This window comes from Sturnira hondurensis, unplaced genomic scaffold, assembly GCF_014824575.4.
Source record: "Sturnira hondurensis isolate 20B ecotype Veracruz unplaced genomic scaffold, ASM1482457v3 Scaffold0021632, whole genome shotgun sequence".
NCBI classification, from domain to species: domain Eukaryota; kingdom Metazoa; phylum Chordata; class Mammalia; order Chiroptera; family Phyllostomidae; genus Sturnira; species Sturnira hondurensis.
Window position 1 is genome coordinate 856195 of NW_028094263.1, and position 23585 is coordinate 879779.

General features: G+C 53.7%; 1 protein-coding gene across 2 annotated transcripts; it reads right to left on the minus strand.

Annotated features, from left to right (window-relative positions):
* Nucleotides 1-405: 405 nt before the first annotated feature.
* Nucleotides 406-22286, minus strand: ODAD4 (outer dynein arm docking complex subunit 4). 2 transcript variants are annotated; one of them, XM_037033477.1, is made up of 12 exons: nucleotides 22102-22286; nucleotides 20066-20197; nucleotides 19657-19807; nucleotides 18929-18990; nucleotides 18494-18659; nucleotides 16951-17175; nucleotides 16572-16779; nucleotides 11259-11345; nucleotides 9670-9866; nucleotides 6085-6185; nucleotides 3523-3607; nucleotides 406-1134 (listed from the first exon to the last, which is right to left on the minus strand). In XM_037033477.1, exons 1-12 carry the CDS (start codon nucleotides 22222-22224, stop codon nucleotides 593-595), a joined length of 2079 nt encoding a protein of 692 aa, XP_036889372.1. In that variant the 5' UTR covers nucleotides 22225-22286; the 3' UTR covers nucleotides 406-592. The 2 variants fall into 2 exon arrangements, with proteins under 2 accessions (XP_036889372.1, XP_036889371.1); XM_037033476.1 differs by having other exon boundaries at nucleotides 18461-18659.
* Between the last annotated feature and the right edge of the window lie 1299 nt (nucleotides 22287-23585).

Genomic DNA, 23585 nt, shown 5'->3' on the forward strand with positions numbered 1-23585 from the left:
CATCATTTTTTCTTCCATAGAGCTTCCCACAGTGCACTGCACAAAGCAGGTCCTCAGCAAGGTGGGCCAGTGGTCAGCAGCTGGGCAGACGCCTCTACTCCCGGGCCTCTCTCTTTCCTTCCCCCTTCAAGCTGTCCTGGTTCTTACAGCCCACCTGTTGCTCACCCTCCTGAAAGTCTTCTCTTTCTTCCATAAGGTTCTTGGACAGGGCCTGGGGGAGAGTACCATGCTTCACACCTTGGTCACCCTCTAGGTTGGGCCTTGCTTGGGGGCCTCTGTGTTGCTCATCCAGTCAGGGCAAAGTCAGAGTTCTGCTGGGGAAGTGTCACGTCACACTAAGTCATTCATTCTCCAAGGCTGTTCTGAGAGCGGGTGGGGTGAGGAGGCAGAATGATAGACTCAGCGTTCCTAAGAGTGAACAATATATATTTAAAGGGAAACCAGTATCAGAAAGAGGCAGAAGTAACCTGTAGGACCCAGGCCACATTTTTTTCCCATTAAAAAAAAGTCTCAATTTGCAAGCAGTTTCATAAGATCCCCGTGGTCCCTGTGAACACCAGCCTCCTGATTCTAATGCCTACTAAAAACCACTTTATTCACCTTTATTTTCATCTTTTTCGATTTTTTCATCATTATCTGTTTTCATTTCTCCCAATTCTGTTTTCCCTTGTATTTCGGACTCTCTTCTGCTGGCTTCTGAAAGACTCTCTTCTTGTCCTCCCAATTCCCTTTTGATTGAGTCTTCTGAGAGTTTTTGATCCAGATTGGAAGGCCTCTTGTAAATTTCTGTTGATTCCCTTCTGTTCACGTCTGATTCTCTCCCGCCTGCTTCTCCTGATCTTACACCCAGTTCTCCGGACAGTCCCCTGGCAGTCTCTCCCAAATCTGTCCCCGTGGATCCCGGTTCCCTTCTCCTGGAGGAGCTGGTTCTGCCTGCTTCTCTCTGCCTGTCTTCCTCCTGTTCGCTCACTGCGATCAGAGTGTCTTCGTAAGGCAACTCATCCTCCGTATCTTTCTCACTGCCAGCTCGCTCTCTGTCCCACTGCTTCATCACCTTCTCAGGCTCATCTCTCCTTCTTTTCATTCCTTCCTTCTCCTTCGCCATCACTGACGCATACTCCGATGCAGCAGCCTCTACCGGAAAAAAAGAGGAAGGAGGAGAGAAAGGTATAAGTCTGTCCATCTCTGGGCCCAGGTGAACCCCAGCCTGTGCGAGCCTGCGCCTCTAAGAGAAGGACTCCTTTCTGGAAGGAGAGAAAGGGGCTCGTGCATTGCTGAGCACCAGCCCTGTTCCGGGCATTGTGCGAGCTGCATGGATGGCACCATCCCATTGTAGGGCATGGTGTCATGAGAGTGTGCACCGTCACTGATGTAAGTTTGCAATCAAGGGACCTGAGTTCGGTAGAGAGAAATCACAGACCGTGATCCCACTGCAAATTGGTGCAGAGTCAGAATTTGAACCCAGGACGGCCTGCCCCCACAGCATACTCTCTTTCCCTACAAGAAATAGCGTAGATGCTGGGAAAGGACAGAGGGTGCCTCTTCTCCAGCAGCCTCATTCTGCATTTCTCTTGTCCCGGGGAAGCACACCTCATCATTTCTGTGGGACTTTCCCTGTAAAAATATAAGCAGACTGCTCGCAGCAAGTTCAGCTGGAGAGTTGCTTACAACCAGAGGGATCCTTGCACCTTTTTACCAGCTACAGAGAAAAACCACCAGTCTCCTCCTGAGTCGCCCCCACATTCTCTTCCTGGAAGCCATTGGTCTCTAAGGTGCCTACTAGGGCTCTAGGTCACAGCCAGAAAGGCTGCCATTTGGTGGTGAAGGCTGTGCAATGCTGCCACCTGCTGTTCTGGGAGGGAAGTGCCCGGCAGCTGCCACCGGGCGCAGGGCACTCCCGACGAGTTCTTTTACACCTTCCCCCGCACAAAGTCTGCGGAGATTGGCGAGGGCATGTGAGGGAGGATGCTTGGAGCATCTGCCATTTCCCACCTGTGTTCCTTCACATCTGTTGCCCTTGTGGCTTCTGACAGCATCTCCCAGGTCACGTGGGGCAGAGGAAAAGCCCCTCTCTGAGGGGATCCAGCCACCACATGACAGGTGCTGGTTCATGAAGGGCCATCAGACTCCTCAGGTGCCCACAGACTCCACCCCAGGACTCCCACGACCAAGCCCGGATCTGGGAGGGCTTCACCCTTGGCGCCTGGAGGCGGCTGTGTCCTCTTGGCTGCAGGGTAACTGCGATATGGCTCAGGCCCCGCAGAAAGGCAGGCGGCGGCGGTCTTGTGGCCAGGACGGTGCAACCATGGGCCTGGAGCCAGGCTGCCCCAGACGGAAACCAACGGGGGACTTTAGCCCCTCTGCCTCCGTGTCGTCCGTGAAATCAAGCGACTGCTAATGCTTATTCCACAGTGTTCTCTCGGGGTCAGATGAGTCTGAACATAGTGTATTAAGTCTCACGAAGAGTGTCTGACACGTTGGGAGCACTGGATGGAGAGCAACTTCTCTCATCACTCATTCCCTCTGGGGTCTGTCCCTGATGACTTGGAGGGGCCCGGGGTCCCCAGTCCCTGGGTCCCAGCCCCCTCCTCTCACTTCCTTCAGAGAGCCTGGAGCCAGGGAACCGAAGGCCTCTTTGCTCCCTGAGGCCTTGGGAGGAAGAATGTGATACGGCAAATCCATCTCTGCACCTCAGCCACCCTCGTGCCCCTCTGTGCCCTACCTCTGCCCCTTCTCTACCCATGCTGGCCCCAGAGAGCAGCACCACACAGCAGGGGACAGTGTGGCTCTAGTCAGACCGCTGTGTGACCCAGGCAGAGCACTCCACTTCGCTAGGCCTCCATTGCCCCAGAGTCCCCATCTCCAGGGGTGGTGAGGACTGAAGGAGATGCCTCACCAGTGCCTGGCACACAGCAAGAGCCCCAGAGTGTGGCTTGCTGTCGTTCTGCCTCTGTCTTTGTTCCTGTTAGTCCCTGCCAGAAACGCCTTCCCTCTTCCAGCTCGTACCTGGAAAAGCCTCGGGCATCTTGTGAGCCTGAGAAGGTTGATTCTTCCCCTTCAGAGCCTTCTCTGTCCCCCCAAAGAAGACTGAGTGTTTGGCCTGTGCTCACAGCAGAGTGGGTCTCCCAGCTCAACACCCACCTGCAGGAGCCCATTTGGGGACACCTTCTACTGGCCTGGCTTTCCCAGTGAATGGGCGGTGGGCTCCTCAGGGGCAGCGGCTGAGCCTCTGTCTCCCTCGAACCTCACACCTTCCTGACACCTGATAAGCTCTCAGCAGATACCTGATGAATTAGTTGAAGAAATAGAGGAGGCGGCTCTCTGGGCAGACCGCAGCCCGAAGGGGGCCGGGTCACCTCCCTCTCCCACCCCAGGGAAAGGCTGGGGCTGCTGCTGGCACTGAAATCAGAACACCAGGTGGTCAGTGCTGAGCCCTGGGACTGGAGAAGCGACTGGTGGGTACAGCCAGGACTGACTGAGGGAAGTTCTGGGGCTGTGGCCTCAGGGGCTCCAGGAACTCACCTTTCTCTTTCTTTTCTCTGAACAAATCCCTGTAGTTCGTTTTCTTCAGCTCATCGATGATGCCCTTGTTGGCATCGTCCAAAGCCTGTGGGTAAAAATAAGCATAGATTAAAAACAAACAAACAAACAAACAAAGCCTGTGGGTGACAGAGGAACCAATAAACTCTCATAACCCCTATTTGGCCCCTACACTTCCCCTTTCACCCAAGTCCCAGCCCCAGGAGCCAGGGCTCTGCACTACCCACGCCCTCATTTGCTCCTGGCTCCTCCAAAGCCTCCGGCCCTGAAGAACCTGGAAGTACCCAGGCTACGTGGTATGAGGTACCTGATTTCAGGGAGCTCAGACCTTGTTTCCCCTGGGCTTAGGCATGTATTTGGGAAGGGTGTGTATCCACTGATCTCCAACTTTTTAACCTGAAGCTTCCAGCCAATGCAAAGGCTCGAGGCAAGTCCCTAAGCCAGCAGCAGGGCAGCAAGCCATGGAAGGCTCTCAGACACACGCTGCAGGGGGGCCTGGGCTGGCCTGCCTTCAGAGGGGCTTGCAGGGCAACTGCAGGGTCTCTGGGGGCCTGGATCTCAGCCCGTGCACATCTCAAGGGCAGGCTCTGCCTTCTTCCTCATGACTTGCTTGGGCGGAGCACCCGTGGGCACTCGGAACCATCTACTGAATGACCACCAGGCCTGGACACCCTTATGCAGTGTTGGTCTGCACCCCCTGTATGCCCTCCTGCCTGGAGGCGCCCCTCCAGGCTGGAGGCGCCCCTCCAGGTGGGTAAAAGGTCAGGGACCTGGTCCCATGTGGAGCCACTGAGGGCCGTGGGGCTGTTCGGCCCCAAAGGCACTGCTCTCTGCCTCTCAACCTTTCGATACCCTGCCCAGCGCGCCAGGGGACCTCAAGCCCTCCTTGATGGAAAGCCCCACCTGCCTGCCTTCTGGGGCTCTCTCGCTCTGAGTGCCCTGGTCCCTAGGGCCCTGGTCATGACTGAGAGGCTTTCGTTACAACTTTCCTGCTGACACCAAGCTTCCTGAGGCCAGGACCATGGTCGTCACCTTTGGGCTGGACATTCCAGGCCAACTAAGGGTCAGCAAATATTTGCTGAATTTAACTGCCACCATCTCTCCAAGTATTTGCAGGGTAGTCACGCGGAAACAGATTCGGTGAGAGAGACCTTGTGTGGAAACCGGGGAGCATGCGCTTCCCAGTGAAGGCCTCCCCAGCGTTCTGCCTCTGGAGACTGGATTAAAAGGCAAAGGTGCACATCCGGGGAGCCGACCCCGCTCTGAGAAAGAGAGCGAGGTGACAGTTGCCCTGGGCCAGGTGAGAACGGTACAGACTACCACACGGTGGGGCCCCTTTGGGAGCGACTCCTCCGCCGTGAATGGGAAAACACGGTTTCACCGTGACCTTCACGAACCATGCCCTCTCCCCCTAAAAATCCGAGTGGGTCAGGTGGCTTCTTTGCCATTCCCAGACCCTCCAGTCCAGGCTGCTCCACCAACTTTCTGGGGTTCTTTGCCCCTAACTCCTCTGCCATCGCAACCTAGGCCCTGGGTCCAGGCCAGCGTCTCCTTTCCTGCCTCCCACACATTCCTCAGCACCCACAGTCTCCCGTGCCTTCAGCATGGCCAGACCCTGTAGTCCGTGTCCTTCAAGGCCAGCATGAGGGCCCCCTCCAGCTGCAGCATGTTCAGGGTGTCACTTCCCAGGGCCCCTGCACCTGCACTGTGTTTCCTGAGGCCCTGCCCCTCGTCCTGCCCATGAATCACTACCCATTCTGGCTTCTGTCAGCCACAGGGCAAGAGGCCCCGGGACCCTGCACATTCACTCGAGCAGACGCTTGCTGGGGCCCAGCTAGGTGCTGGTGGTGGCTCTGCAGTTCATGGGACAGACAGCTCAGGGCAGCAGTCTGGCTGGCAGCAGGAGGGAGCTGGCTGGGGCTCATTCTGCTACTGAGCGGCCTACTGAGGTCGTGCATCTGCCTGGAGTGGCTCTGGGAGCAGCGGCTATGCCTGTGGTCTCTGCCCCCCGAAGCCGACAGCCTAGGCCAGCACCGTCCAGCAGACATCTCTGTGCCGATGGGCCCACTCCGCATCTGCACGATGTGGCGCCACAGCCACGCGCGGCTATGGGCGCTCCCAACGCGGCCAGTGCGACTGAGAAACCGAACTTTAATCACAGGGGGCCAGCGGCTGACTGCCTTATTGAACAGTGTGGTCTCCTGGGAGGTAGCACTTTTGAAACTGCAAACCCTAAATCAGTTCAGGTTTCCACCAGCGAGAAGTAAAAAAAAATTAAAAACAGAATAGAAAATGCCAGCATCCAGAGTACAGATAAATACGTCTTATAAAGCTTTCTATTTCTTGTGCATTTCAAATAAAAATACGTGCACGGTGCTGCTGTATGAACTGACGGCAGACCTCTGAAAGGGTCAGCCCCGCCTGCCGTGTGGTGTGCGCAGGGGAAGGCTGAGGGGCTGAGGGCCCGCCCACCCTAAACCCCTCCCACCCCCCACCCCACCCCACCCCCCCGCCCACGGAGGCCCAGCGAAGGGAAAGGCTCACGCTGATGATGGCCTGCTGCGCCTCGTTGTTGTGCAGAAGCTTTGCCCTCTCCAGGGCCTTCTCGAAGTTGTTCACGGCCGCCTCGAAGTCTCTCAGCTTCACTGGAGAACAGAGGGGAGGCACAGCACGGGTAGGTGGTGACATTGCTGCCACAGGACGCGGCCACCCTGCGGGTGCCAGGCCCCCTAGGAGCCCCTGGCCGGGGGGACCCTGGGAGGGCGGCCCGGTGTCAGCTGGAGTCAGCCCCAGGTCTTGGGCAGGATCTCGGAGATGCCCGAGCCCCCTCTCCACTAAGGGCAGAAGCTGGGTCGCTGGGGCATTCAGAGGGGCAGGTGAGGGAAGGGGGCCTGGGCCCACATCGTGTGTCTCTAGGCCAGGGGGACACCTCAGTCTCACCCCACATTTAGATTGTTCCAGAGAGGAAATCCACGTTTCAAAAACATCCACTCAGGTTCTTTAAGAACTCTGGGAGACCACAGAAAACACGAAAGGGTTGGACTGACTCACGGGCCAGCAGCTGGGACCCAGGCTCTTGGAGGCCCCGCGCCCAGGGTGCACGCTGAACCCAGAGCCGCTGAACCCAGAGCGGGGGCGGCTCCTCTGAGCCCACCGCCCCACCAGGCAGTGTTGGAGCCGGGACAGGAATGCCAGACTGCCCTTTAAAAGAGCTTAAGGAACGGGAGAAGTCCTCACCAGTCAAGGTGCGGGGACCCCATATCTTAGCTCCTTCACACACTGTTGCTTTCTGGGATAACCGAGTATGTGTCTGCCCAGACCCACTCCCTCCTGAGAACTGCTCCGGGATCCGCAGAGCAAGGGGGCCTGGTGTCTGCAGGTCAAACTGCCGGAGGCTCTTCCACTGGAAGAGCAACTCAAGGCAACTCGGGGAGCACACAGTCACAGGAAATGCGATCAAACGGACACAGCCACATAAAAGGAAAGTACCCACTGAGGCCCCTGTGAGTGGAGGTCAGTGTCACTCAGACGCTGCGGGTCCCTAGAGGAGTCACAACGCTTACTCAAGTAAACATTAAAGACTTTTTCTTTCGTTTTTATCTGAATCTGTCACCTAAAGTTATCTTGACTCTGGGGGCTGTTCTCCTCTTCTTTCCCACTCTGTGCAGGCGCAGATCTGCACGCTTACACATTCATTTTGGTTGAGCTGTAAGCAGGCTTCCCCAAAGCCTGCAGCTTTCTCGCCACTGTTAGAGACACCAGGAGGCGCCGCTGAGAGGGCAGGAGGAAGGGATGGATAGCCACTCTGTGTTCACTACATGCCAGGCCCCATTCTCGGAGCTCACACGCTCACTACTGCTTTATTTCTTTACACCAACCCCGCAGGCAGGCACCACAGTTACCCCTGTTGGCAGAGGACGGAGCTGAGGCCCAGAGCGGCACTTGCCAAGGTCCCCAAGCCAGGAGGGCCCGGAGCCCAAGCTCTACCCCAGGGGCTGTGCTGCCTCTAGAATCCAGTGGTTCCCCAGGCTGCTGTATGTGCTTTTTTTCAACTCCAGAGCAGGGAAACTGAGACCGGGGGCGCAGGCCCCAGCTCCCCCCTGAGGGCCCAGTAAGTCAGAGTGGACACAGGATGATGTCCACCCCGAGGGGCATGGCCCATCTCCGCTTCAGCTTGTAGTTCTAGGAAAAGCCACAGTAACCGTGTCTGTGATTTAGTTTTAAAGCTTTCAGTGGTTTTCCCTATGCTTTTAGGAAGCAGCGACAATTTGTAACTGGGCCCGTGAGGCCCTGTGAATCTGGCCCCTCCTCCCTTCAAACCTCAGCCTCCTTCCTCCAAACCTCCCTAGCCCCCAGGAGCTCCAGCTAACACCAGTCTCCTTCGGCTTATGAAGTCAGCCCAGCCCCTGCCCACCTTCCTAAATGCTGTTCCCTCCACTCTTAAAACAGCTGGTGCCTTCTCATCCCTGAAGTTTCTCCTTAAAAATTACCTCGTTGACCCTGACCAGTGTGACTCAGTTAGTTGGATGTTGTCCCACAAAGCAAAAGGTCGCTGGTTCGATTCCCGGTCAGGGCGCATGGCTGGGTTGTGGGTTCTGTTCCTGGTTGGGGTGCATATGAGAGGCAACCAACCGGTGGGTTGTTTCTCTCCCTTTCTCCCTCCCTTCTCCTCTCAGTAAAAACAAAACAAAACAAAACAAAACAAAACAAAATAAAATAAAATCCTTAACCCTGGCTGGTGTGGCTCAGTGGAGTGAGTGCCAGCCTGTGAACCAAAGGGTCACCAGTTTGATTCCAGTCAGGGCACATGCCTGGATTGTGGGAGAGGTCCCCAGTAGGGGTACCCATGAGAGGCAACCACACCTTGATGTTTCTCTCCCTCCATTCCCCTCTCTCTAAAAATAAATAAAATCTTAAATAAACATATAACATCTTTTTTTAGAAGTTACCTTTTCAGACAAGGGGGCAGGAAATTGTTATCGGGAGGTACCAAGTATTTGCGGTGTGGGTAGATGAATGAATGGCTATGCCCCTGACCACAGCGCTGGTCACGCTCCCTCCCTCACGGGGGGTCAGCTGTGCACCTGGAGCAGGAGGAGCAGCTTAGCACAGCTGGACGAAGCCCGAGCTTTGGAGTCGAACAGAACTGGGCTCTAGTCCCTGCTCCATTGCCTGTTAGCTTATGACCTGGAGCCCTTTCTATTTTAACTTCATATTAGGAAATATTTCAAATACACACGAAAGGAAAAGGAGTAGTGTAATGAACCCCAGTTACTCATCACTCAGCTTCAACCATTACCCCAATATTGCCCATCTTGTTTTAACTGTTTCTCCTTACCCATGCCCCTTGCTGGTTTTTTAAAAAGATTTTTATTTACTTATTTTTAGAGAAAGGGGAAAGGAGGGAGGAACAGGGAGAGAAAGATCGATTGGTGGCCTCTGCACCCCAGCTGAGGTGGGTGAACCCATGCCTGAACCCAGGCATGTGGGCTGACTGGGAATCGAACTGGCAACCTTTCGGTTCACAGGCCGGCGCTCCATCCACTGAGCCACAGCAGCCAGGGCCCTTGCTGTTTTTTAAACGATCCCATTGAGGTGTAGCTCCTGTATCACACAGTGCACCATTTCTAGGTACACAGTTCAGTGGTGTCTGGCACATCTACAGAGTTGCGCCACGAGCACCACAGCCCAGTTTCAGGGCACTTGCATCACTCCAGAAAGTTCCCCTGTGTGACCTGGGGCGATTCGCCGAAACACTCAGCGCCTTGGTTTCCACATCTACAGAGTGAGGACAATGATGCCCACGTCGCCGGCTGGCATAGCGATTAGATGCAAGAATGCCAATGTAAGGGGCACTGAGGCAAGAGGAGGTGGCGCTGTTTTGCTGATCACACAGTGTCCTTTACGAGCAGGGGCAGCTCTCAGGGTGCCCCGAGCCCTAACTGAGCTGAGCCCTAAATAGGCCCTTACACTGGTCAGAATGGAGGGGCTGATCCCCACTCTCAGGATCAGAAGTAGTCTGGACAGGGCACACTGGGAGGTTAAGTTTGGCCCACAGAATTCCCAGCCCAGGTGTGGCAGCTGGGCCTGAGGGCTGGGATCGGTAGGGTGTCCTCTCCAAGCCCATACCTTGCGCCTGGGCCACCAGAACACTGGCGTTCAGCTGCCACTCAATGTCCCCCTCTTCCTCCGCACACTGCTGGGACTTTTCACCATAATTCTGGGCCTGCCAGGCCTGGCCCAGCTCCAAGTAGCAGCGGCCAATCTCGTGGAACAGCCAGGTCTTCTCCAGAGTGGTCTTTGCCAGCGGAATCTTCTCCTCCCACCTGGGGACCGAAGAGCCAGGTCAGCGTCTCCTGCCGTAGCCCAGCTTTCGGCTGGCCGCAGGCAGTCAAGGCCGCCTACTGATAAGAACTGTTCCCCAACCACCAGTTCTTTTAGAGAAGGGGTGGTGCTAACAATCATTAACATCTTTTAAAACTTTCAAAACTATGTTGGAACATCTATGGGATCAAACTTGATACAACATTTGCAAATAATGTTTACAAATGGCATTTGAAAGAACATAAAAATACTGTTTAAGAATAGTAAGTATATGTAAGAAAAAAAATGAACACAGACAAAAGAATGAAATGCAAACCCCAAAAAGTTAAGAGTAGGATTAGAAGTAGTACTTATCTTTGGGTGGCGGGACTGAATAATTTTTCTTCTACTTTTCTGTATTTTCCAAATTAATATTTAATAGTAAGCACATATTTACTATAAAACTTTTAATTATAGAAACATATAGGTGAGCACCAGTCTAGGAACCAAAGGGTTGCTGTTTCGATTCCCATCAGGACACATGCCTGGATTGCAGGCCAGGTCCCCAGAAGGGGGCGCACCAGAGGCAACCACACATGGATGTTTTTCTCCCTTTCTTTCTCCCTCCCTTCCCCTCTCTCTCTAAAAATAAATAAAAACTTTTAAAAAATGTACATGAACTCTCATACCCCTCTGTCTTTCACCACATAGACACCAGGGGCCATTCAGGAAACCAAAGGACGCCTAGCCCAGATGAGCAAGTGTATTTCAATCAAGTGAGAAGGCCTGAAGGACATTCTGTCTGTACCAGGCAAGCGGGCCCAAGGAGTGGGCTGGCCCAGCCCAGGCTGGCCTGCAGCTTCTGCCCTGAAGTTCCCCCGGGGCAGACTCACCCCACTGCAGGAGGTCACTAGCCCCAGGGTTGGACATCAAAAGTCCAGCAGTTGGGCCACCTACCAAGTTCAGACCCTGTTACCATTATCCTCATGTGACCAGAGCCACAGAACAGGGCCAGAAGTCCCAGACTCCACTGGTCCACCAGTTCCTGAACTGGTCCAGGGTAACGGTCACCCGGAACGCTTGTTAAAACAGATCCCTGCGCTCCAACCCAACCCAAACCAGCGGCATCGAAATTTGCAGGGAGGAGGCCAAGGAATTCCCATACCTAACAAATGCTGGAGGCGATCTGTCACTGGGTCGCCCTGAGAAAATGCTGCTTCTGCTCTACTCCTTTATCTAACTGTCCATCCCCAGAGTTTGCAACGCAGCTTCCCCATGGTCACCTAGCAGAGCCGGGCCAGACTTGGGTCTTCTTGTGCCTCTTTGCCTGGCACCCCAGCCCCAGGCTGGGCATCTGGTGTGAGGGTGGGAAGTCGTGGCCCCAAGCTCTGGTGGGGCCGTCCTCAGTCACTCACGTGTCAATGGCTTGCTGGAACTTCCCAACTCGGGCAAAAACCCTGCCAATGTTGTCCAGCGCTCTCGACTTGGCATCGGGAAGGTCGCTGTGGGGAAGAATCAGGAGGAGCTGTTCGCTAGAGATCAGTCTTTCCCGGCGCAAACAGAAAAGAGGTCAAGGCCAGGGCCCCTGGCCTCAGGGCCCAGCTGGAGGGACGTGCCCAGACTGTCAGGGATGACACACACCGGGCCTCTCATGGCCTAAAGCCAAGAATGAACATTATGGGGACCTTTCCAGGGGACCCTTAGTCACCACTTTGCAAAGGTGTCCACTGGATTTAGCTTTTCTCCTAGGAATTTACCTTGAGTGGATAATGTGACATTAAGGCACTGTTTATAGGAATAAACATTGGCCCTGGCTGGTGTAGCGCAGTGGATTGAGTGCAGGCCTGTGAACCAAAGGGTCATCAGTTCGATTCCCAGTCAGGGCACAAGCCTGGGTTGTGGGCCAGGTCCCCAGTGGGGGGTGTGTCATAGGCAACCACACATTGATGTTTCTATCCCTCTCATCCCCTCTCTAATAATAGATAAATAAAATCTTCTAAAATTAATTATTTTTTTTTTTTAGAAAGAGGGTAAGGAGGAGAGAAAAAGAGGGACAGAAACATCAATGTGTGATTGTTTCTTGTGTGCCCCACCCCACCCCAGGGACCTGGCCTGCAACCCAGGCATGGGCCCTGACTGGGAATCAAACCAGCAACCCTTTGCTCCTCAGGCCTGCAGTCAATCCATTGAGCTACATCAGCCAGGAAAATCTTTTAAAAAAAAAAAAGAAAGAAAAGAATAAACATTGGAAACAATCTGAACTTCATCCGTGCCTTAGCACCGGCAATTTTTGTCGATGAGGAAACATCCTTGAAATATTATGTTAATAAGTCAGATTATAGGAGTATATTCTATGCCTATCACACCATATTGGTTAAAAATGAATATGTGGGCCTGCAGCATGCTGCTGTGCTCCTGGCTCCGTGGAGGGGCAAGGGGCCCCAGGCCGAGGAGTGCGGAGTGCCGTGAATGCAGCTCCCGAGCTGAAGAGGCGAGGACCTGGCCTCCTCCCCTCCAGCCTCTAGAGGGAGTGAGGCCCTACCAATACCTCGATTTTCGCCCCGCCCAGAAGTAGCGATTATTAATCTTCAAACCCGTGAGAGAATAAAACCGTGTTGTTTGAAACCACCAAAAACAAGAAGCAAATAAGTAAAAAGTGGGCGTTGTTTAAAGTAGAGGGAATGGAAGTCTAACTATGGACAGTGATTACCTAAGAGAAATGAGTACGAGGGAAACTTTTAATTTTCCCACATTATTTAAATGTTTACGACATCCATGTGTCTCCAGGAAAAAGAGTAGGACACTTCCGTGAAGGAAAAGACACTCGCACCCCCTGCCTCCATCGTTTACGGCCACCTTGGGAACACTCTCCTTTCAAGACGACCTCCCTCCTAACAAATAAACCGGAGGGCCGCCCGGAAACACCCTGCCTGCCCCGCCCCCAGCACTCCCGCTCACTCGCCCCCTGCCCGGTGCCTCCCCGCCCCTCCAGCGCCTGCAGCCCAGCTGGCTCCTTGTCTTCCACGACACCCTCCTCCTCTGTCCAGCCTTCCCACTGTGGCCCCCTGCCTTTCTCAAATGCAGGTCTGATCAAGACACTCATCTGCACATGGATCTGGGGAGTGCCCCTGCAGCGCCGGCGGCGCGGCCATAGCAGAAGGGGGGGGAGGGGGAGGAAGTGCCATTCAGAGAACATCAAACAGAAGTGAGCTGCTTTTGGTTTAAAGATCCTGTGTATGCACAGATGTACTTACATGTGTAGGTAAATACATTAGACAGGGGCCAGAAGGACACATGTCACTGGTTCTCAGTGAAGCGAGGGGGGTGGGCAGCTGGGGGAAAGGGAGGAAGAAGACTGCCCGGTTATGCTCCCAGCACCACGCGGCTGGGAACCAGGTACAACACTGTGCAGCTTATGTAAAAGCAGACTCATCAGCCTTTAGTACCTTCAAGCTAAGGTCCTTCCTCCTCTCCCCAGGGCGGCTTCCCATCCTCCCACTCCGCACAGGGCCTGGCCCCCAGCCCTGCATGCTACCCGTGGGTCCCAAATCCTCCAACCCTGCCACCCCCCTCAGCCTAGGGGGCTCTCCTCCCTCCTTGTTGTCCCTTGCTGACACCCCTGACCTCTCTGTGGCCTCCTTGACTCCGGGCAGGGCTCCCACCTGCCTCTCTCCTTGGACCCTTGACGATACTTTGCACCTGCGAGCAGCAGGTGGCGTGGGAGCGCCACACCACCTCTGATATCATCTCCCCTCGCAAAGTGGCAGCTCTGATACGGTGTGATGAATGAGTTGTAAGATGGTAATTTATCCATAACAATAATATGTCGTATGTAATAATAATGAGAAAGCACACAAGCAAATCATCCACAGAGTATTCCAGGAAAGAAGCGAGGGCTGCGGGCATGGAAGAAACTACTGAGACAAGTTGGGATTTGAGCTGCACTTGGAAGAATGCCAGGCTCTGGGGCGGGGTGGCGCATTGAGGGTGGGGTGTGGCTGATTAGCGTGAGGCAGAAGCCGGAGCACACTGAACTCACAAGTAAGACCGGAGACCAGTTTGCGGATCTTATGAAGGAAGTAGCTCTGAGGAACACCTCTGTTTGTTCAGCCCCTGAGCATGCATTTACTGCGTGCCCAGTTGTGGCAGGTGCCAGGGAGGGAGGAAATAGGAGACAGTCCCATCCAGAGTTCAGAGTCTAATAGGGCAGCCAGGACCCGCGTGAGTGTGGGCAGAGAGCACTGAGGAGGGATTGCTAAATCACCCCTGGGGTGCAGGGCAGGCTTTCCAGAAGGAAGATACTTATTTACATTTTGAAGAATGGGTAGGAAAGAGTTGATGAAGAAGGGGTGGCAGAAAAGGAGGTCCCGTTTAGGGACTAGCAGGAGCAGAGCCACAAGGTGTTGGCTGGGGCACAGTTGTTCAGGGGCCCGGAGAGAGCTGGGTCAGGAGAGACCAGGACAAGCCAGGTGAGGGAGGGCAGCAGAACTGAGCGCTTGAACTTTGTCTGACTTTGCATTTGTTTGCACGAAGGGCCAGCTGGGCAGCAGGAAATCCAGGTCAGGGGAAACGTGTAAGAAGCAAAGGAGGGTCTGGATTGAGCTGTGGGAGGGAAAGCGCAGGGGAAGAGGCAGGTGGGCAGGACCTGAGGGGCTGAGCAGGGGCAGTGACGGGAGGGGAGGGAGGTGTCTGGGCAGCAGCCTGGGCTCCTTCTGGGAAGCCAAGTGGCCACAGTGACATCCTCACGGATAGGGAACCCTGGAGCAAGAGGTTTGGGGGAATGTAAGGGATTCCTCTGTGGACATGTTAAATTGGGGTTTCTGTGGAGCGCCCGAGTGGAGACGCCTTGGAATCAACCGGATGTGCAGGTCTGGGCTTGGGAGAGAGTCTGGTCAGAAGTAAAGATTTGTATTTCTTTAGGGCATGGCATACAGTTGGATCCAAATTACTGTATATACATATCTTATTTAATTTGCATAACCTCTTCGAACCAGCATTCTTATTATTTTTAAAGATTTTATTTATTTATCTTTAGAGGGGAAGGGAAGGAGAGAAGGAGAAAATATCAATGTATGGTTGCCTCTCGTGGGTCCCCTGCTGGGAACTGGCCTGCAACCCAGGCATGTGCCCTGACTGGGAATCAAACCTCGATCCTCTGGTTCGAAGGCCCGTGCTCAATCCACTGAACTACACCAGCCAGGGCCGAACTGGCATTATTACGCCTTCACTAGAGATGAGGAAACAGAGGCGAGCAACTTAATCAAATCCACACAGCCTCTGAGGGCCAGAGCCAGCCGTCAAAGTCAAGTCTGTCTCCAAAGCTGGTTGGCTTTTTTATTTTTTATGCTTCTGAAATGGCCAACATGTGAAACCTGCTCGGCGCAGCATAGGCAGGTGAGAAATGAACTGGGAAGGGCGGCACGCAGGGCTCTGATAAAGGAGGAGAGGGCAGGTGGCAGGGATGGTCAGGAAACCCAGTTTAACCCAAACGCAGGACTGACACCAGGGAGCCTCGAAGGAGTAGGTCCAGAGAGAGCCTTGAGCATCAGGCAAAGGCGTTTGGTTAACCTGCAGGCAAGGAGGGGCCAGGGCCTGTTTGTCAGCAAGGGAAGGAGGGCTGGCAGATGACAAGCAGCGTGTCTCTAGAGGTGACGTGTATGTGGGAGCAGCTGGAGACGGGGATGGGCAAGGGCCGACCTGCGCATAGACACAGGATGACAGGAGGCTGAAAGAGACTCAGAACTGCGGGGCCAGCAGGGACCAGGTAGGAGAAAGTCACAAATGACTCCAAAGGCTCAAACCTCATGCCCAGGAAGCCACGGTACCTCTGAGAGCGGGCCATCGGGTCTGGGAAGAGCTCGTTCCCGGGAGCGTTGATGTTACTCTTACTCTGGACACACGGCAAAGTCCTGAGGTCTTTCTGTGTGCTCTGCGTGCTGTTCCCCCCCCCCCCCCCGGGCAGGTGGGGCTGCTGTTATAGCCACCTGACAGAAGGGACACTGAGGATGGGAGAGGCTAAGTGCCTTTCCCCGGAGACACAGTTCCATAGCTCCGTCAGCCAGACTCTGGAGCCACGGCACTTCGTCACTGGGAGGGCGCGGCCCTGACTGTATCTGACCCCTACCCACTTGGTCCAGCCTCCTCTTGGCTACTCTTCCCCTGGCAATGCCCTGTGCCCTCCAGCCTCAAGCTGCCTCCTGCCTGCCTGCCCCAGTGACTTCTCACAGGCCAAGTGTGTTCCCCAAAGCCCAATCAAGTGCTCCCAGGACATGCCGCTTGTAGAACTGGGTCCTGTGCTTTTCCCTCATGACACTTGTCACAGAGGCGATTTATTCGCTACCCCACTTTTTCTTTCACATCTGCAGGGACACAGACCTTGTGTCTGGTCACTGTCGTGTTCCCCATGCTAGCAGCAGCACCTGGCACGCCCAGGGTGGAGGAAGGTTTGTTGGCATGGGTCTCCCCAAGAGCCAGACCATTGGGAGCTTTTTACAGTTTACCCTCGTCCTTGTGGCTAAATGGCCGACAGTCTCATTCCACCCCTTACCCTCCGCGCCCCTAGTCCCCAGAAGGTGGCTCCTCCCTCTGTAGCTTTGACCTCAGGCAAGCAGGGCAGAAAATCGGAGTTCAGCCCCCTGCAGCCCTGGCAAAAGGCTGAGATACACAGCCCTGCCCCCCTCTGCTGCCGGCCCCTGGGCCTGGCCCTTCTGGCCTCCAGGGGCACTCACTGTTCCTTGGCGATCTCCAGGTCCTTTCTGTGGCTCTGCAGGGCTGCCACCATGTGCCCCAACTCCATCTGGGCATTCCCTATGCAGCTGTGCAAGTTTCCAACCAGCTCGTCCTTGCTGGGCACCTCGTCTTTGTTCCACTCCAGCACCTTCTTCAGCACTTTCTCAGCTTTCTGAAGGCTGCCTTCAGCACTGCCGCTGGTCAACACTGGGTGGGGGGAAGCGAAGTTCAGGCAGGAGCAGCCTCTTCCTGTCTGAGGGGAGTGCCCACCTCCCCGCCCGCCCCCATCCACAGCCCAGGGCAGCCGGTGGCTGGCCACGCTGTTGTTTACTTCTCACCTGGCAAAGGCCCCGCCCCTCTGAGGACACCACCACTCACACATGTCAATGTCCTCCAGGCTCTTGAGGATGTAATGGGCTGTCTGTGATGGGCTGCGTTTGTGGTTCCGCAGCCATTTCTCTTGCATCAGCCTGCGGTCACGCTCCCTGGCATAGATGGGCTTCTGCTGCCTCCAGAAGTCACTGCGAGAGTCCAGGTAGTTGATGCCAGTCATGATGAGGTCCTCCACAGTCAGGCCGAGCTTGACGGTGCCTTTGATCAGGTCTGTGGGAACGGGTGTGAGGAGGAAACCACCAGAACAGGCATCTAAGGGCCTTGCCTCCTCTTGGCTCCCTGCCTGCCGTGGGGACCTCTGCCTGGAGGTGCAGAAACGGTGAGTAAAGCAACAGCACATGGGTGCCAGTGTGGGTCTGTCTGGGCCCAGACGAGGCCAGAGCCCTGCCTCCAGGCATTCTCACGGTACGCAGCTTAGTGCATAGGCCCCTTATGGCAAGGTATGAAGAGCTAAAGCAGGGGTAGCTGGTGGAGAGGCCCCAGCCTTTCAGGGCTCCCGCATTTCAGGCTTGTCCTTAAAGAAGACAAAGCCTAAACGCATGACCCGGCCCAGGTAGCCAGCACCCAGCGGTTTCCCAGATGTTAGCTGGGCCAGTTAGGTGTGACCTGGGAGCTGGAGGACTGTGCCCAGGTCCTGCCTGCCACCCGAGCAGAGGTGGGAGCTGGTAGCAGAGCTGCAAGGCCGGTGGAGCTCATGTTCAGGCCACCCTACCCCCCACCAGGGGAAAGTAAGCACGCAGGCAGGTCTGTTACGGAGGCATGTCAGTGGCAAAGCTGCCCTGTGACACAGACCTGCAGGGAAGCCTGCAGAGACCTTGGACGTCAGCTCTGGAGAAAAGCCATTTGATTCAAGGGTGAGCCCTGCTCAGGCTGAAGAGCTAATGGCAATAGTCCCATTGTGCATGTTTATCTAAAGCGTTCATTTTGAGGCTCGATCCCACTTCCTGGCACTGCCAGCACAGCGTGGCAGAGCGTGGGACCAGAGGTTAGGGTGCCTGGGCTCTGGTACCAACTCCACCAAGTAACTTACTTGTCAAGTTACTCCTTGAACAGGTTACTCCCCAGTCAGGGTCTCTCTTTCCTTGTGAATAAAAGGAAGGGCTATCCCAGATAAGCTGTGGGACTGTCTAGTTTCAGTGTCCTACGATTCCCCTCTAGGGCCTCCCAGCTGGATTACTTTGCCCTCTGTCCTTACTGAAGGCCCAGGGGACACCCCCTTCAGAGACAAGTGGGAGAGGAACCCAGAGCTTTGGAGTTCCCTCCCAGCTTACTGCAGCACTCAAGAGCACTGGTTCTGAAATGGAACTTCCTGGACTCAAATCCGAAAGCTGCGTCACTGCTTACCTATATGGGACCTTAGGTGACTTAACCTTTCTGCACCTCAGTTTCCTCATCTGTGAAATGGGAGTAGAGCCTGTCCACAGGGACATGTTGGCTGCTCTCAGAGGACAGGCTCTGCCTCGTGCGTGACGCATCCACCCCACACCCGCTTTGCCTGGTTTCCTGCTGCAGACAAAGTGTCTGAAACCTTCATCCAGCAGGAGCTTTTCCAGATACTCCTTGTCCACGTAGAGCTCGCCCAGGAGCTGGCGGACAGTCTTCTTGCTCTTGAGGGAGCCCTTCCGCTTGGACTCTCTCGCTGGGGGGTGTAGGAGGTGTCTCACCAGATGCGGCTTCTGCAGGGCTTTCATACTCTGGGAAGACAGAGCAACAGCAGCAGAGCCTCAGCACAGAGCGCAGGGAGCCAGGGACTAGGGTCTGTGGTCCCATACTCTTCCTCCGGGACCTCGAGCCTAGGCACAGCTGGACTCCCAGGGCCCCTCTAGAGCTGGGGTGGAGTCCCATGCTGCCTGCGATGGGTAGGAGCTAGCTGCTCCCAGGCGACAGGGCACTCAGACCTGTGTGCCTCAGGCACCTGTGGCCTCTCCTCTTGGGGGGTGCAGTGTCAGACCAGGGCCCTTACCTCGGCCTGCTTGCTCAAGAAGGAGAGGTCTCCTTTGTTCTCCAGCTTAATGGAAGAAGGACCTGTAAGAACAGAAGCTGGGGCTCAGGTCAGCCAGGCCTCCGGAGTGATCTCTCACATATTTTTAGGTGGAAATGGCTGCTTCAGGCAGGGGGATGGTAGATATTGTTGCAAAGCTAGATCTGAGCCAGCCTGGCAGGCAAATGGTAAAGGTTTCATGTAACACTATTGTAGGAGCTAGGCAGCCCTTGCTAGCTCAAGGCCACGGCAGCCAGATTTCCAAACAAAGGGAGATCTCCATCTCATGCCATTTCCACACTCTGAATCCACACTAGCAAGCTCTCCCTCCTTTCTCCTCCCCCCTGACCCAAGGCCAGCTCTTGTGTGAGAGAGGAAGCCAAAGACTAGGAAAGACTAGGCTCAGGACTCCATCTACCCTGCGACACCAGGCCAAAACGGGCATACTCATCTGAGTGGGGTGAGCGCAAAAGCCCTTCTTGTCTGGCTTTGAGGGTAACCAGACTCTGCAGCGCTCAGTACTGTGGGCAGGGGATTGGCCCTTCCAGTGAGTAGTTCCTAATCCTCAATGAAATCCACAGCAGTCAAGTCCAAGCATGCGATTCCCTATAGGCCTTAGTGGCCACCACCCAAGACACCTCAGGCCTTCCTCCTGCCCTAAGAATTCAGAGAGACTTCCTGGGTAAGGGAAAGGCCCCATGGCTACTCACTGCCCACTGAGTTGTTGATGGCTTCCTGGGCTTTCTGAATTCCAACTTTGAATTCCCGATCAGGCCACAGCTTGTAGCCCCGATGATAGAATACCAAGGCAAACTCAAAGTCTCCCATGGTGTACAGGGTCTCAGCCTTTTGTAAAATCCCCTGAAACGAGAGGAAGTCAAAATCAAGGTGGGCAGACAAGGCGTTAGAGGACTCAGGTGTGCTGGAACAGAAGGGTCTTAAGTGGAGGGTCAAGGTTGGGATACAGGGGCAGAAAGCAAGGCGAGAGACCTAACAAGACAGAGAAAACGGCATCAAACTCTAGTCAGTCTAGCTGGTTCTTCCACCTCTACTCATCAGAGAGCACTGCAGACAAGGGCAGTGTTAAAGCAAGATGGAGCTCTCCACCCTGACGGTCACCTTGCAGAAAGTCGGGTCCCCCTGGAGCGAAGCCTCGGCGTCCTTCAGGGACTTCTCCAATTCTCCCATCTTCAGGAAGCACTTGGAGCGGGCAACCAGGCAGTTCTTGTCTCCATTCTGAAGGTAAAGAGCCTGAGAAGGGAACCAATCAGGCTGACAAGTACCAGGCAGGGCAAAATAAATGCTTGACTGGAAGTAGCAGCCCAAACCCTTCTAGCAGAGCGTCAAGGGGACTCCTCGGGCAGGCAGCAAACAGGTCTTTGGGTCTTATCAGACGAAAAGCAGCATGTTATCCATCTTTGCTCAGTCACCTCCATTATCTGGAAGTGGCTCGTCTTAAACAAGGTCAAATCATAAGCCACTGGCTGAGATGTGAGAACATACTATTCTGAGGATAATATTGAATTTTCCTGGGTGTCGACAATTCCTCCACTCCACTCAGACAATAGAATCTTAGGACGTTTGATGCATACCAAATTCAACCACAAAGCTGAAAGGGATGCACAACACACTCAAAATCCATTCCAAAGGCTAAGCATTCTGAAAGCTAACAAAATAGATTTTAAGACAATCTGCAACTTGAGTTATCTATTCTACTAGTCCTCTTTCGTTACATAGCTTATTGAGAATGAATCACTATTTCAGGTGATGAAGGTGAAAATGGGCCCCTAACCTGTATGGCTCAGTGGGTGGAGCGCCACCCTACAAACCAAGAGGCACACGTGCCCATGTCAGGGCACGTGTCTGGGTTATGGGCTGGGGTCCCCGGGCTGGGGGCATGTGACAGGCAGCCGGTTGATGTTTCTCTTGCACATCAATGTTTCTCTCTCTCTCTCTCTTTCTCCCTCCCTTCCCATTTCTCTAAAAATAAATACAATCTTTAAGAAAATAAAAATAGAAAAGATGAGAATGCCAGCAAAAATGGAACTGTAGTTTGGGCCCTAAAGTGGGAGCAGACTCACCGTGTCCTCTCTTCTTCTGTTTAAAAGATCTTTACCGATGTCCTTCCTGAAAGCATCAGACTGTGTCTACTTCTTTCTAACACCTTCCTACTTTTCCAGTAGGAAGAGGAAGTAGCTATTGTATTTCATGGGGGAAAAGCCACTGTTCACCCAAAGCTACCTTCTCCCAGGGTGTTCTTTTCTCTGAGGTTCTCCAGGACAAAATATGTTCCCCCAAAGAGGAAAATGGCTGGGGGCAGGGCTCCTGAACTCAGCTAGTAGGCCCATCTGGTCAACCATTTCTGGTTTCAGGGTGTGGTCGGTGATGGACAGGATAAAAGACTCTGGGTAGCAGATGAGAAGCCTGACTTTAGGACGAGTGTCCGGACAGGTTTATGAGAGCAGTTCTGCCACTACTCCCTTTGGAATAAGAAGCGGCTATTTGTTGTAAAAGAAGTGGTCGTAGGAACATCTAAAAACTTACTTGTGAGGGAGTGTCCTCTGGTGGTTAGCAACTCAGAACGGGAGTCCGAGTGCCTGAGGTTGGCTCCTTCTCTGCCACTTGCTAGTTCAGTGATCTTGGGCATGTTACCCAACTTCCTTATCAGTTTCCTTGTGTATAAAAGTGTGTAATAACAGTGTCTCCCCCATAGGCTTCTACTGCGCTCAGCAAGACGCCTGGTATCCTAAAACAGCACTTAGGGTGGGGTGGAGCAATTTATACTAAGGTTGTGTGTGATAATGTTAGTTATTTACTGACCACCTTCTATAAGCAACTGAGACTTCACTTCTGCAAGAAGTCTCCCAGCCAGTCTCCTGGCCAGTGATAGGAAACTGGGTCTGCTCTGTGGGAGGCCAGTCAATCACAAAATACTTGAGTGAAAAAGAAGAGATCATGCTGAAAGGCACAGAATGGTTACTAAGAATCAGGCGGAATGCAGTGGGAATTGGTAGGAAATGGCTCTGCAGGGGCTTATTCCTCATAATCAGGAACAAGTGAACAGACTTAACAGGGTCATCCGGGCATCATCAGGACCTCATTATCAGGAATCCAAAGTGGTGATGGATGATTGATAGGTTCAGAGCATGACTCACGTTGCTGAAACTACGGGCAGCTTTAGAGAACTCCCCGCAGAGATAAAGTCGCTCGCCCTCCGCCATGTAAGAGGCAAAAGTGCTTCGCAAGCCGTTCGTTTCTGGGTCCTCTATCTCCGACATGATGACGAGATTTGGAGACGGAAAGGGAGGAAAAGCTGCGGGTGAACCTCGGTCTGGCTTGTGGAAACCCTGTCTCTTAGCAACCGGGATGCATAGAGCTACTTCCGGTTCCTTGCTTTTGCCCCGCCCAAGTCCGGGCATGGCCGCCGCCATTGGCCAGCCTGCGGTTCGTCTTTGCAGCTGCGCACTGGGTGGAGGTGTGACCGTAGCGCGTGGGATGGGTGTCCACTGTTGCACGCTCCACCGGTTCTCTCTGTAATTGAGTCGTGTCCAAAATTTACAGCCGGGCATAATTCCGAGTAGGGGTAAGGCACGCGTGGCGAGGATATGTTCACCGCCTGGGCCAGGGGTGGGAGGAGAGCACTGGGCTCGGAGTCGGATAATCTGCGCAGTCTTCATTCCCTTCGTAACCCTGCGACTGGCAGGGAAGGACTCTAAGTCTTTAATTTTCCTCCTGCCAAATGAACGGGAAGATGCTAAAACCTTGTATATGTGACGGTCTGCATAAGACAAGATGGAAAATAACGTTGGGCCCAACTCTCAGTTGAACACATTTGTGTATTGAACCTCCGGTATTGGTAGGACTGGATCAAGGCTTTTCCTGACGCGCTTCCCTCTTCCCTCCACTCCAGCCCCACACCACCCTTGCCTTTACTGCATTACTTTTTAAATGTCAACTTCCAACATCAATAAGCTTGTAACCCGTACTAAGGCTGCTTGCAGAAGTGAAGTCTCAGTTGCTTATGGAAGGTGGTCAGTAAATAACTAACATTATCACACACAACCTTAGTATAAATTGCTCCGCCCCACCCTAAGGGGGTCAAGTGCTGTTTTAAGATACCAGGAGTGTGCACAGTCCAAGCCTATGGGTGAGGTATGGCTATTATTCGATTTTATAGGTGAGGAAACTGATAAGGAAGTTGGTTAACATGCCCAAGATCACTGAACTAGCAAATGGCAGAGAAGGAGCCAAACCCAGACATTTAGACTTGTATTGGAAGGTGTTAGCTGCCAGACTATGGAAAGGCAGGAATCTTGTGTTAACCCTGTGTCTCCAGAATCCAACATTGGCACATAGTAGCAGCTAAATAAATCATTGTTGAAGTTGAAATAGTAAAATGATACCCTTACCTACACACACATACACAAATGAGTACATGGGGAAAGGGGGAACTCTGAATAAACTCAGCGGATTGTGTGTCAATTTCCTGCTTGAGTTTTTGTACTAAAGTTCTTCAAAGTGTTACCATTGGGGGAACTGGGTGAAGGGGTGCATGGATGTCTTTGTATTATTTCTTACAACTGCATATGAATTTACAATTATCTCCACAGAAAAGGTTTAATGAGAAGAAGAGTGCTTT